General features: G+C 40.0%; 1 protein-coding gene across 2 annotated transcripts in view; it reads right to left on the bottom strand.

The window, feature by feature from the left end:
* TBC1D5 (TBC1 domain family member 5) overlaps nucleotides 1-16491 on the bottom strand; it is an 835136-nt gene that overhangs the window by 316218 nt on the left and 502427 nt on the right. For both annotated transcript variants that reach the window (XM_075316666.1, XM_075316667.1), the window contains exons 11-12: nucleotides 14878-14966; nucleotides 11427-11477 (exon numbers count right to left, since the gene is read on the bottom strand). In XM_075316666.1, the coding sequence (XP_075172781.1) occupies nucleotides 11427-11477; nucleotides 14878-14966 (140 nt within the window). The remainder of the gene's footprint in view (nucleotides 1-11426; nucleotides 11478-14877; nucleotides 14967-16491) is intronic.

Here is a 16491-nt window from a genome sequence, read left to right as displayed (position 1 = left end):
TGTATAGGTTTTGAAACACAAGCAAGTAAAGTTTGTAAAATGAGCAGCTTTTTGAATGGCAGCAGCTGCCCATCAGCTGATGGCTGGGGTGGGTTTTGATAGTCCTTCCCCTATCTGTTATTTATGCTAATTCTATTATAGAAGCATTTTACTAAGTGGCTAGAAGGACATGGGTTCATGTCATACCGATGTGACCAGAAGGGGTGGGGCTCAGTCAAAAGAAAACTAATGTTGCTTCCTGGTATCAGCTATGTTGGCTGAGGCCTTGCCCTTCTGGTCACATGGGTATGACATCAGCACAGGTCCTTCTAGACACTTAGTAAAACAATTCTATAGTAGAATTATATTATTATAGAACTATATTAGAATTAGCATAAATAACAGGGGGAGGATGGACAGACAGGGGGTGGGAAACTATGAATACCCACCCTAGCTATCAGCTGATCAGCAGCTGCTGCCATTCAAAAAGCTGCTCCTTTTACAAACTTTACTTGCTTGTGTTTCAAAAAGTATACATCCTAGTTGACAACTAAAGGTATGTATAGAATCAGCATGACAGCGCTGGTATAGCACTGGCTTTAGGTTATAAAAGAAAATCCTGGTGATTGGTGCACTTTAATATATTCTCAAAATGCCCCTTTGGTAGTAATCCCAAAAATATTTTCTGTTGTTAAAATGACGCAGTCGGCATGAAAACCTAATTTACTAAGCCCCAACTTCAAGGGGCACTGTTATATAAAAATATTCCATAAATCTAATAGAAAATGTCACAGGGCGGTTATTCATCTATTATATAACAGAGCTGTAGTTAGGCATTTCTTAAACGGAATTTGTCAGCAGCTTTTTGCTATGGAATCTGATAGTAGCATTATGTAGGTGCAGATAGCCTGATTACAGAGATATGTCACTTACTGGCCTGCTTGCTGCAGTTTTGATAGAATCATTGTTTTGTATGATGTAGATGTAGCAGAGCGAAGACCTATAACTCCACCCAAACCCCTGACTTGCAGCTTCCTGTATACACTGTGCATTCTCAGCAAGCTGCCAATCAGCGGTGGAGGCGGGGTTACACAGATTAGCCTGACTGCTTGGCACCTGAGACCTAGTCAGGCAGTGATAATCTTTTGCCGATAACACACTGATTATAGTAAAATTATAGCACACAGCCTAGTGTGACGTATCCCTGGACTCTGTCCTCACGATAGGCTACTCTCAGATTAAATAGCAAAGATCTGCTGACAGATTCCCATTAAAAGAGCTGTCTGGAAAATAAATAATAACTGTGGGAAATTGCTAAAAAAATTAAATTGGCAAAGCACCATTGTTTTGTCAAAAGAGGTAATCACTATATAATTAAAATGACTGCCATCCTATTGTACTGATAGATATCCATCCTACAAATATTATTTGTGGCTGCAATGCTTACAAGTATGTGCGGTTGGAAGCTCTATTTCTGTGACCTGGAGGTAACCATACCATGTATTGTCATTCATATACACAGGGTTGACAGCAGTGTGAGCAGCCTCTTCTTACCTCACCATACCTGGTATTCAGAACACATTTCCCTACAAATAAAGAGAAGGGCGACGCTTCTAACTGCTAATTTTAAGAGGCACCTATATTAGTATTCTCTTTCACTGTAAGAAGATGGCAGTCAGTTGAATTGTATAGTGATTACCTTCCTGAGCAAAACTATAGTGATTTGCTAATGAAAGTATTAAAGAATGCATTTATAGGGACATTTCCATTAGTTATGTTTATTTCTATTCACTGAGAATCTCTTTAACCAGAAGCAAAGAGTGTCCTAAACCAGAGATGGACCATATATATAGCAGTTTAGCCTTTGAACATGATTAAAGGGTGGTGTGTGTAGCGGTGCCCGCCAGAAGTGAAGAAGCAGTGTGATAATTAAGGACACACAATTTATTCAAAATGCCACTAATAACCTCACCGTTTGCTGGTTTTGTTTTCAGAAATGGTGTAATTCATGTATTCAATGTTTGCTGAGTTCATTTGATACTAGCTTGTTTCCTACCACACTCCAAAGATAGGGAATTTAGTTGGGGGTGGGCGTGGCCTGCTTTCCCATGTGAAGACACAGGGACTTGGTTCTTCTGCTTCTAATCACCAGAAACAGGGTTTTTAGCTTTTTTAACCCCTTCAGCCCCTGGGCACTTTCCGTTTTTGCGTTTTTGTTTTTTGCTCCCCTTCTTCCGAGAGGCGTAACTTTTTTATTTTTCCATCAATCTTGCCATATGAGGGCTTGTTTTTTGCGGGACGAGTTGTACTTTTAAATGAAACCATAAGTTTTACCATATAGTGTACTGGAAAATGGCAAAAAAATTCCAAGTGTGGAAAAATTGCAAAAAAAGTGGGATTGTACAATAGGTTTTGGGATATTTTATTCACCGTGTTCACTATATGGTAAAACTGATGTGTGGGTATGATGCCTCAGGTCGGTGCGAGTTTATAGACACCAAACATGTATAGGTTTACTTGTATCTAAGGGGTTAAAAAAAATTCACAAGCTTGTCCGAAAAACGTGGCGCACGTTTTGCGCCATTTTCCAAAACCCGTAGCGTTCTCATTTTTCAGGATCTGAGGCTCATTGATGGCTTATTTTTTGCATCTTGACCTGACGTTCTTAACGGTACCATTTTTGCGCAGATGCTACGTTTTGATCGCCTGTTATTGCATTTTGCGCAAAATTTGCGGCGACCAAAAAACGTAATTTTGGCGTTTGGAATTTTTTTGCCGCTACGCCGTTTACTGATCAGATTCATTGATTTTATATTTTGATAGATCGGGCATTTCTGAACGCGGCGATACCAAATATGTGTGTATTTTTTATTTTTTTAACCCTTTAATTTTCAATGCGGTGAAAGGGGGGTGATTTGAACTTTTAGGTTTTTTTATTTTTTTTTAATTTTTTAAAACTTTTTTTTTTACTTTTTTTTTTTTATTTTACTAGTCCCCCTAGGGGGCTATTGCGATCAGCTATCCGATCGCTTTGCACAATCTGCAGATCTCAGCTACAGAGCTGAGAACTGCAGATTTGCTGCTTCACTTTCAATGCCGGCTGTATTCCGGCATTGAGAGGAAGTGACTCATGTTAGCCACAGGCGTCATCACATGACCCTGTGCTACCATGGCAACCGCCGAAAGTCACGTGATCATGTCATGTGACTTCCGGCGGGGGCGGGGTAAGTCACTGTCATGGCGGCGCCCATGTACATATCGCTGCCAAGACTTTGGCAGCGAAATGTAAGGGGTTAATGGCCGCGGGTGGAAGAGATTCCACCCGCGGCTAGCAGGCACACATATCAGCTGTTGATAACAGCTGATATGTGCGCCGATCGCCGCCGCCCGCCGGCGGCAGGGGGCGGGGCTTACCGGAACACGATCCATGACGTATCTAGTACGTCATGGGTCGTTAAGGGGTTAAAGGCTCATCTCCCTACCAAAGAAACAGGACAGAGCGCAGAAGTGCACAGAGAGCATTTTGATCCTACTAGGGACTTCTTAGGACTTTGCCTCATCTAAATACTTACAAGGAGGCCTGAACCCATGATGCAGCCCTAAGGAGCCATTACAGCCTGGGTCTCCTGCCTCTTTTATCTATCTGGGACATCCACTACCAAGGCACCTAACACAACAGCAAGAACTCAACCGATAAATACAAAGCTTCATAGATTTCCTGCAACCAGGTGAGCAATACCACTTTATTTTGGACTAATATCACTACATTGCATTGTTTGCTCTCTGGCTCCTAGCAGTGGCTCATATTACCACATCCTGTCAGTTCTGACAAACTCCCACAGTGATAATTGTTTAAGAGCTCTCCTCAGTAAGCTTCCTGCATTTAAAGGATCCTGCCCCTATATTGACTGAATCACCATATACCGGCATTTACTATTATATAGACTATTTAACCACCCGTAATACAATAAATAGCGGGGAAACGTCACTGAGGGATCTGTGGTTTAGCTGCGGTCAGCTATAACAGACAGTCTACAGCCTGCCAGCAGATTGGGTGATCAGATCTGCACCGACCTTACGCACGGGATTCCGGGTTCAGACAGCACTTCTAACAGATGCATAGCTAATCTTGTCAGCGGCTCACAGAAGCACTACATCACGGACACTACCGCAAGCTGATCAGGTGGAAGAGCCTGCCACGTACTCAAGCATCGCAGATCTAGGATGTGAAGGAACTCTGCATCTGCACAAGACAGTATAGAAGCGGATCATCACTCAAGCGAAGTCGGCGGGCTTCCCACATACCCGAGCCCCGCAGACTCTGGTTTAATCACCACTACAACAGAAGATTGATATAGCAACGTTGTGGGGACGACAGGGAGCGGAGTGCAGCAATCATCCACAACTAAGGCATAGCTGCTGCCCATTTTCAGTAGCATTGCACAGCTGAAAGCAACTTTTAAACAGACAAGTGGTGACTGCTGCATTCCCTTCATCCTTCCCACACTGGTACCTCTCTATACTACTACAACCTCTTAAGACTACCAAGAGTAACTGAGTAAGCCTCATTTTGTGGCAACAGACCCAGGAGGAGGGAGGGGGATCCCTGTGGCACAGACACTACCAAATGTGAGCTCACGCATGCTGTGTATGTGCCACAGTACCGTACCTTCCGTTCCATACATTTAAAGGGCCTAATTAAAACTTTAATTGAGAGTTATACTACAAAAGACCCCACAAATAAGCAGATTTTGAGCATACCACATCATAAGGGCCTGACCCACAGAGGAACTCCAAATATACCCTCCCATACTGTCTGTACCATAATACTACCACTCACCTGTTCATATCCAGATCCCATAAAGCAGAGGAATTTAAGTATATCAGAATAGCCAAAAACAAAATTGGAAACTATAGATGTGACAGGGGAGACATTCGACTGAAATAACTACTTTACAGGAGGGAGAGAGGAGGATTAGGTAAGAGAAGGAGAAAAATCCTTAAAGCCACAATAGTTAACCTGCACAATAAACTACATTGTAAAAGTAGAATAAAAGCACATTATAAAACTCCTATTATTACACAATGCCACCCAAAAACAAAAATAATCCTAATAGTAAAACAGTAGACAATTAAACCATGTATGAGGAGTGCATGGACCAAACCCCCCCCCCAACAGCCCAAGGTCCTACTCAATCATCAAGGAAAAATAGTGGAGACAACAATAGGGACCTATGGGCACCTGCTCTCACTCCCTCACTTGATGTTACGGTTAACCAAGAAAAGAAAAGAAATGGAAAACAAACACAACCCTGCCCAAGTCACAAATCTACCTGATGACACAGACTCAGACAAGAGCAATTCTTCCAATTCAAGCCCAGTCAAAAAAGAAGCAAGAAGAGATTCAAACGACGAAGAATTCATGGTGAACTACAATGTGGGCCAGCCACTGGACCGGGAATTCTTCCACAACCTCTTCAGAGCTTACAACAAATCGCTTAAAACTGACTTAGATGACTTGAAAACATCTATGGCAATGATAGCCTTAAGATCGGAGAAAACTGAAAGAGATGTGGAGGAACTCTCAAAGGACACAAAGAACTTACAAAAAGAACAAGATAGGCTAAAAGAAGAGGTAAAATTCCTAAGAAATAAATGGATAGATAGAGAAGATAGAGACAGAAGAAGTAACTTAAAATTTAGAGGAATACCAGAAAAGATCAAAAACACAAACCTTATGACATATGTAAAGAACATAGTGAAAAAAGCTTTACCCTCCCTCCCAGAATTGGAGCATTCATTTGAACGCGTTCACAGGCTCCCAAAACCGACATTCATAGCAGAAGAAATCCCCAGAGACGTCATTACGAGATTTATGTTTTATGGAACAAAAGAAAAACTAATGGATTTCTCACAAAACAATAAAACTTTACCATCCCCCACGAGAACTTAAAAGTATTTATCGACCTTTCAAAGGAGACTTTAAAAAGGAGAAGAGACTATAAGCCTATCACGGATGCTCGGAGGAAAAATGACACCTTATACCGCTGGGGCCATCCAAACAATAATCTGATCTTCACATTTAAGCAAAAAACCATGTCAATCAAAGAGCCGGAAGAGGGGCTGAAATTGCTCAAAGACTTGAAAATTGCATCTCCCCAACCTGGGAAGGAAAAAAGATGATCCCATTAGATAATTATCAGTGCACCCTCGCTCAAGTCCCTTATCTGAATCGGGACCACCCTAATAGGCAGAAAACACTAGCCCACAAGGAGAAATTTGTTGTAATACATCTCCCACAATATATCTACCTTGAAACTTCACCCCATGTTTATGTTTAAAATAGTTACCTCAAGTTTACCTGACATGATCAATAACATGACAAAAAGTATCCCCAGCAGGAGGAAGATCAAATATCTAGACAACACCAAGAGAAAAAGCCTAAAAAAAAAAAAAGCTATCAACCACCAAGATGACCACAAAATTCCAGACTATCAACGACAATGGGTTAAACTCGCCACAAAAAAGGTTTCTCATATGGAGGGACATCCAAAAATTCAAAGCAGATATAATTGGACTACAGGAAACACAATTCGCCCTAGAAAAAACACCCACATTTGAACATAAATCATTCCCAACAATCCTTCTCTCTTCAAATGAAAAGAAAAAATCAGGTGTGGCTCTCATTATAAGAGACTCAATAAGATTTGAAGAACTGAAAATGATAATTGACCCAGAAGGTAGATATCTAATAGTCATCTGCAAACTAAATAACACTACATACACACTAGCCAACATATACGTTCCCAACAAGGGACAAATTACCTTCCTAAATAGAGTACTATCTTTAATTAGATCACACCAAAGGGGATCTATTTTACTTTTTGGTGATTTTAACGCCATACCTAACCCTAAATTCGACTCTTCCAACAAAGGCAGGGCACTCAATGTCACTCTTGATTCTTGGATGAACCGAGAGGAGCTATACGACATCTTTAGATGCCTAAATACAACCTCAGTAGAATATACTTATTATTCAAACCCCCACAGATCCTTTTCAAGAATTAACCTAGTCCTTTCTGACATCAATACCTTACAGAAAATTAAACAAATTACCATTCACCCTAGAGTGTGGTAAGACCACTCTCCCATCACATTTGAAATCCTCACCAATCATCACATAAATAAAACTTGGAGAGCTAACTCGTTTCTATTCGCCCACCCAGACCATAGCCTAAAAATACAAGATGATTTAAAAAATTATTTCAAATATAATGACATAGAAAATGTCTCTATCACAACTCTGTGGCAAGCCCATAAGGCAGTCATCAGAGGAACCCTGATCCAACTTAACACTAAGATTAATAAAATTAAACAAAAGAAAACCGAAGAGATTATAAATAAAATTAGAGAACTAGAAAATTCACAAGTAAATAGTCCATCAGATGACACACAAAAAGAAATTTTAAAACTCAGACTAGATTTAAAAACCATTCTCTCAAACGCATACGAAAGATTAATACTGACCTCAAAATCCAATTTTTACCATCTCATGAATAAACCTTCGGTGTTTTTAGCCAGAAGAACAAGAATTCTGAGATCTAAGACCAAAATCTTGCAGATAAGAGATAGGGACAACAAAATTTACAAAAATCCAAAAGACATTTCACTACCTATATAACTTAAAAAATAATAAACTAGAAGACAAACCCACTAAGGAAGACATCAATCAATTCCTTGACTCGATTCAGTTACCCTCTCTGTCTAACGAAGATTTAAATTTTCTAAACACCCCATACAAAAACAGTGACATAATGGCTACAATAAACTCTCTAAAACCAAATAAAGCACCAGGACCAGATGGAATTCCCAATGAGTACTACAAAACGTTTGCTACAATCTTAACCCCATATTTAACCATCGTCATCAATGAACTATCACTAGGCTTAAAATTACCTGAGGAGATGCATGAAGCCACTATATCAGTTTTGTATAAAGAAAGGGGAGACAGAGACCTCATTGGAAACTATAGACCCATTTCGCTCCTAAATTCTGACCTGAAAATATTGGCAAAAACCCTAGCCACCAGACTACAAAAAATAGTACCGAACCTTATACATAAAGATCAAGTGGGGTTCATTGCGAACAGAGGAGCAGAAGACGCTACCAGACGAATCCTAAACCTACTCACTCACTCAGGGGAAACTAAGACTCCCACAGTCTTTATCATAATTGATGCTGAGAAGGCATTTGACCGGGTTCAGTGGAACTACTTACTTCAAACTTTAAAAAAATTTGGCTTCAATGGAAGGGTATTAGACCTTATAAAATCATTCTACTCAAACCCGTCTGCAAGAATTTTAACAAATGGTCTCCTCTCGGGTAAAATCAACATCTCGAATGGAACAAGGCAGGGGTGTCTTCTTTCCCCGTCATTGTTCCATCTTTTCATTGAGCCCTTGGCGGAGAAGATCAGGATGGACAGCCGGATTAGGGGCGTCCCTGCTAATAATAGACAATTCAAAGTGTCACGTTTCGCAGATGACATCCTACTCTCTCTAACGGATCCACTGAACTCGGTCAAACAGACCTTGGAAATTTTTTAAGAATTCTCAAGGGTCTCAGTATATAGGGTCAATATGGATAAAACCGAGGCTATGCACCTCAATCTGGATCAGGATCTATTAAAAGTCCTACAATCGGAAATCAAATTTAAGTGGAATGTGGACAGCATGTCTTATTTAGGAATCAAACTAACAAAAAACACAAAGGACTGCGCTAACCAGAATATTACTGACATTTATAATACCATCCAAAAAGATCTACAACATCTATCCAAAGTAGAGCTTTCCTGGTTTGGAAAAATAAACACATACAAAATGCTGGAACTTCCCAAGCTACTTTATACATTCACAACTATCCCATTACCAATCAAGAAGAAGCTTATACAAAAACTCCAAACTCAACTAACATTGGGGGGTTGGGGATGCCAAACATAATGGCTTACTATCAAGCAACGACTATTAAAAGCAGCCAGAAGTATTGGAACAGAGATGATAAACCTGCATGCGTGGGACTTGAAGATTCTTACTGTCCAAATATAGAAGTTGGAGACCTGGTGGTGACCTACCTATGCGACTCTAAAAAGCGACTACCTAAGGAGGTCATCACCAGGAACTCAATAATAACATGGAGGAAATTTGGAGCCCAATCTAGAAAAATACACGGCACTGAATCAATAGGTTGGATGAAGATCGAAACGCTTTCTGCATTCTCACCAAGATTAAAGCTCAACCACTGGAAATCCAAGGGAATATGCTTAACCTCAGACATACTCGATAACGATAAGCTGAAGCCCTGCCAAGACTTAGCAATAGAATTCAAACTAACAAAGTCAAATAAGAAAACTTGGAAGATAATAGAAAAAATATTCATGAAACCTAGCACCACCCTCCACCTTCCAAGTAATATCACAGCTCTCTTAAAGAATCCAAATAATCAAAACACTTGGAAAACCAAATATATCTACCAAATTTATAATGAAGACACAAATCTCCTTAACTTAAAACACTTGGAAAAGTGGAAAATCGAGTTAAAAATCCCAGAAAATCAATTTGAAGATTTCAAAAGTCATTGGCCACAGTCTACAAAAATATACTTTGCGTTGCTCTTATAGAAACCAATTATAAGATAACAACCCGCTGGTATTACACACCCCATAAATTGCATTTAATTAACCCAGATACCTCAAACAAATGCTGGAGAAACTGTGGAAATTCAGGCAACATAACTCACATATTTTGGTCGTGTCCTAACATTAAGAAATTCTGGAGAGACATTCAATCACTTATAAGGTCCATTACACAGCTAGATGTAGCTCTAACTCCAGAATTAGTTCTTCTTCTCTTAAACATTGAAGCGATACCTAAGCATTTTAGGCCCATAGTAATACATATTCTACTAGTGTCCACTAATCTCATTGCATCCAAATGGAAAAGTGAGAAAGCTCCTAATATTCAAGAAGCTAAGGAGAAACTAACTCTACATAAAACTTTAGAGTACTACCATGCCATAAAAAATAATACTCAAACAAAGTACCTCACCAAATGGAACCCATGGCCAGAGCCCAATCACCGACAGACTATATAGCCCAACTGACGTTAAGAAAACACTAACTATATTTGAGAAATACAAGCTCACTAATAATTCCAGGCTTGAAGCTCTAGTCTTTGATACCTCCCTGATCTAAAACTCACTAGAATTATATGTTTCTGATCTCTCAAATTTGCTGGACTGTCTACGGAATCCATGTCAGGAAGTTGTTAATTTTATTTGTTGTTTAGTTATGTTTTGCAAAAAGTTAATTCATAAGCAATTGATTTGACCAACAAAATATACTGCTTGATGTATCAACACTAACAAACTGGGGAGGCAAAATATGTGCTTTTTCTTAACCTTGTCATTACTATCTATAGGTCCTTAAATTTTGTAACGCATGATTTCAAGATTTGTTAACTACAAAACCTAATAAAAATCATTTGAATAGGGAATTTAGTTGGGGTTCCCACTGGGGACAGTGATGATGTCTGTAAAGCACTGCAGAATATGATGGAGCTATATAAGTAAAAATATTCTGAAAGAAATCATGTTGTGGCTGGCAGATGGGCTCACACACTCTGATCAAAATATGATCTTTGACCCTGACATTGTTGTGTGTGTAATACACCCTCATGTCTGTCTTCACCCTAGCCGTTCTCTACGCTCCACAAATGACTTTCGACTAACCTTCCGCACTAATCCAAACCTCCATCTCCCAGCTCAGAGACTTCTCCCGAGCTGCACCAATTCTCTGGGATGCTCTACCCAAGAAATTATGATGAACCGCAACTGACATAGCGTCGGACGCTCCCTAAAAACACATTTTTTTAGGGTGGCCATCACCTTCCCTAATCGAAGTCTGTTTATATATAGCCCGTCCACTATTTCTCAGAACATAATTCTCCATCAAACGCAACTGCACCCAAAAGCATCACAAAGACTGGCTGGTGACTGGCTTATGCAGCGTTATCCATCCGTCATTTCTTCAAGATGGCTGGACCGTCGTTGTAAATAATCACCTATACCTTGTCTCCCCCACCTTTTTGTAGATTGTAAGCTCTTACGAGAAGGGTTGTCAGTTTTGCCTTATTATTGTATCTTCTATAACTACTACTTATGACAATATGTATATGAACCTCTGAATTGTAAACCGCTGCGGAATATGTTGGCGCTATAGAAATAAAGATTATTATTATTATACTAATGTATTTAATGTTTGCATCATGCTACTGCATTGCGTTAGTATTGATATGCCACATAATAGCGCTCCCAATCTTAGTCCTACACCCTTCAGATAGCTAGGGGATGTTATCATTTACGTCCATTACACAGTAAGGTTTCGGACTTACTAGGCGTCATGTTCCAGAAAATCAGGATTCAATAGAACTTTCATTTCTTCACTAGAAAAAAATACATATTATTAATGTCTTTTATTTCGTGCACCATAATGTCAATACATTCTATGATTGAAAAATATGTATTTTTGAGTTGTTTCTTTTGGAACATATAAAATAAAAAAAAGCTTTTTCTTCTAAACATTTATGACAGTCATTAATCTTCAGACTTACTAAAGAACAAATGAGGCACCATTCATCAGCTGGTGGAGTCATTGGCATTTATTATTGCCAACTAAGCAAACACTGTGCAGGCAGATCCTCGATGAGGTGTGCTACTCCGGCCCAGTATATAAAATGTGTTTTATAGTAAAGTGGTAGAATAACAAAGTCTGCTTCATCTACAGGTGTCATTAGGTCGGACGCCTCAACAATGTGTTAACCCTAGAAAGCGCAACCATAGAAATCTACAATAGAAAACAAGTGACTTAGCAGGCCTGCGAGACCCCAGGTATGCATTCTAGGGTTAAAGGCTATAAAAAGAAAAAAAGTGATCATGCCGCTCCCATGTCATGTCGTTGGTCCACTGCTGGTCTCCACTTACTTGTCCCTGTTGATACACAGAATATAGCTTCTCAGCCAATTACTGGCCTCCGTGGTCACAATTAATGAGACTATTTAACCCTTCATAGTACTAGTTTGGCATTTACTAGAACAGTCGGGACCAAACATTTTGAGACTGACACAAATGTTGGTTTCCACAGTTTGCTGCTTCAGTGTTTTTAGATCTGTGGTATATGGAGATACAATTATAAGTATGTAAACTTTTATTAATGGATACATAAAGTTTTTGCAAAGATTCAAAATGTAAGGTGTTGACCCTTCTTTTTCAAGGCTTCTGCAATTCTCCCTGGCATGCTGCACTTCAGATTCTGGGCCAAATCCTGACTGATGGCAAACTATGCTTGGAGTTATTACCATTGCTATGCTTGTGTTTGTCCTCCTGATTTTTGAGGACTGCAGGTTCTCAATAGGATTGAGATCTGGTGAGCTACCTGGCTATGGCCCCAAAATGTCAATGTTTTATTCACTGAGCCATTTAGTTGTTACTTTTTCATTGTGACATTGTGCTCCGTCATGTTCGAAAAAGCATTGTCCATCAACAATTTATTCTTGGCATTTGGGCAGCATGGTGGCTCCATGATTAACACTGTTCCTCTGCAGAAGTTTTCCTTTGTGGATTCAAATCCCACCAAGGACAATACCTGCAAGGAGTTTGTATGTTCTCCTCGTGTTTGTGTGGGTTTCCTCTAGGTTCTCCAGCTTGCTCTCTCACTCTAAAGACATACTGATAGGAAATGTAGACTGTGAACCTCAATGGGGACAGTGATGACAATGTCTGTAAAGAGCTGATGGTGCTATAAAAGCAAAGCAAAATAAATAAAAAAAAAATTTTTGGCAGTGGTCTCGGCCAAATTGTGATTGAGCTACTACCTTGTATGAAAAACAATTCCACACATAAATGGTCTCAGAATGCTTTACTCTTGACATGACACAAGTCTCATAGTAGCGCTCACCTTTATGTCTCGGAACAATCATTCTTCCAGATGTCCTAAACAGCTTTCATCAGGGAAAATAACTTTACCCCAGCTCCCTGCAGTCCAATCACTGTACATCCAAAAGAAGTGTGTGTGTTTATGAAGTTTTTCTTGGAAAGAGACTCCAGGTCAGCCTCTAAAAGCCTTCGCCACACTGTGTCCTGGCACTTAGTGTTATTGGAGACCCTGCAGCCTTCTTAATAGCAATTAAAGGGCTTGTCCAGTGTAAAATGACTATTCTGCAGTCCCTCTATGTGACTTCAGACTTGTCAATGCTAAAATTGAGAGTACTGTGGATTGTGATGATTCTACAGTCTCAGAGCCGGGAACAGCATTTACGTGGCTGCAAGTATGCAATATGCATACTTCGTTCAATACACTTGCATTGAGAGAGACCAAGCCCAATCAGTCGGATTTTGGCCGGAAGTCTGCATATTACATACTTGCTGCCATGTGACTGCTGTTCCCAGTTCTGACACTGGAGAATCCTCACAGAGCACAGTGCATGCGATGTGAGGATTCACATATCTACAGTAAGATCGAGTGATTGCATACTTGTCATTTTAGACCAGACAACCCCTTTATGTCTAAAGGTACCTTCACATATGGCGAGATCGCTGCTGAGTCACAGATTCTGTGACGCAACAACGACCTCGCCAGCAATCTCGCTACGTTTGACACATAGCAGCAACCAGGCCCCTGCTGTGAGATCGCTGGTCGTGTTGGAATGGCCTGGACCAATTTCTGATCGTCGAGGTCCTGCTGGGCAGGATGCATCGATGTGTTTGATGCCTTACCAACGACCTCGTTGACGACTCAGAGCTCAGGGTCCCAATGACCACCGAGATCATTATACAGGTCGCTACGGTCGCTGTATCGTTGGGAAGATCTGACTGTTTGACATCTCACCGTCCACGTAGCAACTTACCAGTGATCCTTATCAGGTCGTATTGTTGTCGGGATCGCTGGAAAGTCAATAAATGTGACGGGGGATTTACTCTTTGAAGCTCTTGATGATGTGATAAGTTGTTGATTTAAAGGCAATCTTACAAGCAACAATGTCCTTGCATATAAAGCCACTTTGATGCAAACAAATATTGAATGCACTTATTTCTGAAGACGTAATGATGATTATCAGAAGAAGACAATGACTTCAAGCACAAGCTTCCGTTTAAGTCAGCTCCGTAATTCAATCAGCTGCCTTGTCCTCCTTAACACTGTCTCCTCAGTGGCGACTGAAAAGCAGCAGGTAGGTTCAAGGCAGGACTGAAATTCAGTGGAAATGATGTTTTATAGATCAAATTAATTTTCATGGCAAGAAATTACTTTGCAATTTTTTACAATTCATCTGATTGCTCTTTACAACAACTAAAGTAATGTAACTTGGCACAATAAAAACTGAAGCAGTGAACGTTGTGAAAACCAAAATTTGTAGACAGACGAGCTTACGAGGGATAGACAGAAAATCCTGCTGCAAAACGGTACTTTAGACTTCACCTTCCTACTACCTAAACTCCTGCAAGTATGAGATGGCAGGGTGAAGGCAGATTACTAGATTTACTTGTCCTTAGGGGTTCACTTCTTATAAATATTCTGAGGGCAATTCAATAAAAAAAAAAAATCAGATTGCACTCGCACTAATGTTCAACAATAAGGCACTGCTGATCTGCGATTGTTTTCTCAACTGTTTTTGTACTGAGGGAAAAATTGTAGCATGATGCGTATGGATGCGTCCAACGGCCGAGACTCACCAATGCAAGTCCATGGGTGTGAGAAAAAAACGGATGAATCCACCCAGTGTAGGAGTCATAGGTTACAAAACATCTATGGATCACTTTCTAACATCCTATAGGTCTAGAAGTACCCACCTAGGTTGTGCAGCTTCACTAGCATGCATAAACGCCTGGTGGTCACAATGCAGTATGAATAAGATAGGCGCCAACAGTTCATGCATCCCCTGAAAATAAAGAGTAAATTATTAGTACTCAAGTTCAAAGAGATATCAAACACCCATAGACATGTAAATATAGATGACTGTCCAAGGCTGTTCTGTGCAGATTATATTATCTGAAATTAAATTATTTATTTAATGCAGGGAATAACCCCGGAGGATAGAGAGTTGGGTCTCTTTCGAAGCCATAATAGCGAACACTCTTCTGCAGTGTGTCCGTGGTTATTGTGCACCTATCCTATGACGTTGTGTCTACACAACCATGCTAGGATGCATGCATGATTGACATGTATCAATCACCTGTCCTATTTTAATGACAAGAAGAGGTGCAGAATGCCAACCATGCACACATCCTGGTGTAGATGAGATTTTATTGGCATCGTGTAGGATAACTCCTTTATCAATTAGTAAAATTTTGGCCATATAGTCTACTCATTGATTACAGAAAGTATTTGTAAAGTTTCATTTTCAGATAGACATGAAAATGTGTTCACTTCACACCACTTATGCCATCGATGACCAGCTACCACACACCACTGGTGCTTACACAGAAGTTCAAGGAATCCATTTCCATTGTGATATATATTTGTATTCAGTTCCTGTAGTCCAACACCCCTAAATAATATCCTGAGTGGCCAATTGTCTCCAGAAGTCACATAATTATTAAACTGAGTCAATGTCTGTAATTTATTCTCAGTATAACTACAGCTGTTCTGTGAAGGCTTCAGAAGTTTATTTGATAATATTGGGGATCAAAAACAGCATCAAGAAAAACAAAAAACACACCAGACAGGTCAAGGACAAAGTTATGGAGAAGGTTAGGTTTTAAAAAAAATAGCTACAGCTCTGAATATCCAGAGCACTGTTCAATCCATCATCTAAAAATATAAGGCGTATATGGTACAACTGCAAACCTACCAAGAAATGGCTGTCCACCTAAACTAACATCCCAAACAAGGAAAACACTAATTAAAGAAGAAACTGAGAGGTTCATGGTCACTCTGGAGGAGCAATAGAGATGCGCACCTCAGATGGGAGAATCTGTCCACAGGAAAAATATTAGTCATATATTCCTCAAATCTTGCTTTTATGAAAGGGTGGCAAGAAGAAAGCCATTTCTGAAATCAAGCCATAAGAAGTCCATTTTACAGTTTGCAAAAAGCCATGTAGGGGACACAGCTAATAAGTGGAAGAAGGTGCTTTGTAAGATGAGACAAAAGTAGAATGTTTTGGGATGCAAAATGCTATGTATGACAGGAAACTAACACTGCCCATTATTCTAAAAACACCATCCCTGCCATCAACCATTTTGGTGGCAGCATCTTGTTGTGGGGAGGCTTTTCTTCAGCAGGGACAGGAAAGTTGGTCAAAGTTTATGGGTAGATGGAGCTAAATACAAGGCAAGGAAAACCTATTATGGGCTTAAGACTTAAGACTGGGTTGTGCTTCACCTTCCAGCAGGACAACGACCCAAAACATACTGCCAGAGGAATGTTTTAGATCAAAGCGTATTTACGTGTATTTACGTGTT

Source organism: Anomaloglossus baeobatrachus, chromosome 6, assembly GCF_048569485.1.
Source record: "Anomaloglossus baeobatrachus isolate aAnoBae1 chromosome 6, aAnoBae1.hap1, whole genome shotgun sequence".
In the NCBI taxonomy this organism is placed as follows: domain Eukaryota; kingdom Metazoa; phylum Chordata; class Amphibia; order Anura; family Aromobatidae; genus Anomaloglossus; species Anomaloglossus baeobatrachus.
Note: the sequence above shows the minus strand (reverse complement) of the source record. Positions and strands in the feature narration are given on the sequence as shown.